Source organism: Pneumocystis carinii, assembly GCF_001477545.1.
Source record: "Pneumocystis carinii B80 chromosome Unknown supercont1.19, whole genome shotgun sequence".
NCBI lineage: Eukaryota > Fungi > Ascomycota > Pneumocystomycetes > Pneumocystales > Pneumocystaceae > Pneumocystis > Pneumocystis carinii.
The window spans coordinates 1-3,399 of record NW_017264731.1 but is presented as its reverse complement, the minus strand read 5'-3'; the positions used below and the strand labels follow the sequence as shown (position 1 = coordinate 3,399).

At 36.4% G+C, this 3,399-nt stretch overlaps 1 protein-coding gene across 1 annotated transcript; it reads right to left on the bottom strand.

The window, feature by feature from the left end:
- On the bottom strand, positions 1-3,204 carry T552_03702 (hypothetical protein; the record flags this gene model as incomplete). Its single annotated transcript, XM_018372051.1, has 1 exon — positions 1-3,204. The coding sequence occupies one exon, from the start codon at positions 3,202-3,204 to the stop codon at positions 1-3; it is 3,204 nt and encodes a 1,067-aa protein (XP_018224173.1).
- Positions 3,205-3,399: the final 195 nt, after the last annotated feature.

Below are 3,399 nucleotides of genomic sequence, written 5' to 3'. Positions count from 1 at the left end.
TTACATCATCCCCATAACAATCACTCCCAACAACATTATTTTAATCATATCAGGAACTCTTATTTTCATCCCATCATTTGGTTTTACTTCTTCTTCTTCTTCTTTCTGTGTCTCTTTGCTTGAATCAGTAGTACATTTGGTAGGCTTGCACTTGCGCATCGAAGTCAACGTCACTGTCGACGTCACCGTTGACGTACTCGTTGTCGTACTCGTATGCAATGACGTACTCGTCACCCATGTATCTGTTGTTTGTATCATTGTACACTCTTCTGTTACTTTTCCTCCACCTATTGTCTTGGTTTCTGTAACAGTTTTCGTACCGGTCTTCTCATCAGCCTTGTCATCAGTCTTTGTTTCAGTCTTTGTTTCCGTCTTCGTTTCCGTCACCTTATTTGTTATTGTCTCTGTATGATGAGGCTTAATTTCTAATGGTTCCAGTTTACATAAAGTGTCTATATTTTCGCAAGCTTGTTTAGTATCTGGACAATCCTCTTTAAAACCGCAATCTAATTCTAAAGCTTTACATTCTTCTTTCAATTCCAAATACAATTCCAATGCTATCGTCGTTGCATCAAATGCTTTTACTTCTACTTCTGATACTCCTTCAGCTACATATTCTCTTTTAACGAGTCCAAGGCTTGGATTCTTCGTCTCACCTGTTGTGCCTGGTGTTCCATCTGGTGCTCCTGGTGTTACACCTGACGTGTTTGCCGTTCCGTCAGTTGATGGTGGCTGTGCTGGTGGTGGCCCTGGTGGTGCTGGTGGTGCTGATCCAGAATCACTGCCATTCTGCGCATTTGGAGTTACAGTTTGTCGAGGCTTCGATAGTAATAACTTAGCTTTCTCCGTAGATTCTTTTGCTACCTGTTTGAGCTCATCGTATTCTTTTTTCTTCTCTGTCAACTCTTTTTTCGCATTCTCCAGACCGGCTTTTAAAGTAGGACATCTCTTTTTTAGTTTTTCAACTAATTCTTTGCAAACATTTTGCTTATCTTTTTCACAATCACTAAGCAGAATTTTGAATGGTTGATTCTTTTTCAACTCAGTGCAATTCTTTCCTAATGCTTCTTTACATTTTTCTTCATTATTTAAATTTCCTTTCAACAGATGAGTCAAATCATCCTTCGCTTTCAACTTTTCAAAAGTATCCCTGCATTTTTCATCGAGTTTTTCACAGTTTTGATCATTGTTATTTTCTTTCAATTGATCCGGACAATTCTTCACAAGTTGGTGACAATGTCGGCCCCATGTTGTGCAGAGTTCTTCAAGTGCTGTTTCATTTCCATTTGCTCCTCCAATTTTTCCTACAATTCCTCCATTCTTGATGTTTTCTTTTAAATATTTACAATCTTGAGTTGTGTGGAATACCATATAACTACATGTTTCTTCTGGTAAAGCACATGAAACACTAAATGAATTCTTTCTCCTCCTATATAAAGTATTACATTTCTCATGCAATACCTTTGTACAGTTTCCCTGAGTCATTAACGAATCATCCTTTTTTTCTAAAAATACTTTTCTAAATCCCTCTGTAACCTTAAAGTATTCACAGCGTCTTTTCAATGTTATACACTTTTCTAAATTCAATAATGAATCACTACTAAGTTCATCACACTTCTCCACCAATTCAAGACAATCCTTTTCTAATGGAAAATCCCTTTGATCATCCAAAAGCGAACTTAACTCTTTGGATTGAAGAAAAATATCATTTGAAAGCGCATAACATAATTCTTTAGGATAAAGACATTTTGAAAGGTATCTACTATCTTCTTTAAGTTTTGTACAGTTTCCTACCACAGATTTTTTGCATTCTTCAGGATCGCTATAAAATCTTACAAGACCAAGATTTCCCCTCAATTCCTTTTGAAAGAACTTATTCAACATCCTGTCTTGTCCCTTTTTATAGCACGCTGCTCTTGCATTTTGACATGCTTCATCAATCTTATTATCCTTACACGCATTTTCTAAATAGAAACATTCCGACTCAAGTTCTGCACACTCTCCCTTCGTAAATAATGTTGGAAGCTGTCCCCACAATAAAGGATCTGATTCTTCATTATTATATTTTGTAGACAACCCTTTGAGATAAAGTTTTAATTTGAGATTTGTACATCTTTCTTTTACATTTACATCTAGTATTTTTTTGCATTCGTCCTCTTTTTTACCATCACATAACTTCATCAAATCAGTATCCAAATACTTAGAAGCACCACATTTTTCTAATGCTTTTTTGCACTTTTTATCTGTATCCGTCTGCTTCTCATCTCTGCTCAACAGTAGCAAGAGATCTTGCAGAAATTTTGTACCTGACTTCCTTGGTAGATCCACTCCTGATTTTCCAATAAGAATCCCATGTTTTTCCGCGTTTTTATACACATCTTCCAACCCAATACTTCTCAACAACGACGGCTTCGGCTTGACCGGACTAGAATCAGATTCCGGCGCTTTATATGTAATATTTTTTCCCTCGCATTGCTTCTTATCCTCATCACACTTTGCATTTTCACACGCTTCTCCGTAAAAATGACATTTCTCAAGTCTTTCATGACACTTTTCCTCTAAATCTTTCTCCTCCAATTTTGTTTTCAAAAGGTTGCAAACTTCTTCTGATTTTGTTTTCAGCGCTTTACACGTTCCATCCGAATCAAGGCAGAAAAACATCAGCTCGTCACTTTCTCGGCTCAACACTGGGCAAACTTTTTCCATCCTTTTTTTGCATTCACCATCATTTTTAACATCCTTTCCGAGCGCCCTCAAAAGGAGCTCCTCTGCCACCTTTTTACGCTTCAATTCGTAACATCCTTCCCTCAACTTGACACAGTTCTTCTTAATATCTTCATGATCCGTCTCTTCTAAAAGTATACATTTTTCTTCATATTTTTTACAATTTTCATCTTTTAATTTTCCTAATTCATCTTGAAGTTTCCCATCAAAATCTCCCAATTCTTTTTCAACTTTGGCTTTCAGGTCTGTGCATTTTTTCTCTTTCCCTTCACAAAGTCCTTTAACTTTTTCATCCACACTGAATTTTTCATCTGCTTCCTTCAACTCTTTACAATATTCCTCAAGCCTTTTTTTGCATTCTTGTTCTTTATCATATTCCTTCTTCGCAATGAAAGCCAAAAGGTGTTCCTCCTTAATGTCATCTTGTGCTACTTGTGCTCCTTGTACTACTTTTGCTTGCCTCTTAACCGGCCGTGCCATTGCCACCTATTTGGGGGGAGTTTAGTGGGTAGTTTCTAAATTGAATATGGGTAGAGTGAAAAGTTAGTTATTTTGAAAGGATTTTTTACGACAAACTTGAACTCGTTCTTATCATAAACTTTAGCTCTTCGATAAGCTTAAACTTTACTAAATAAAGCTAAGTTATTAATTAAAATATCGGACTAAAATTATTAA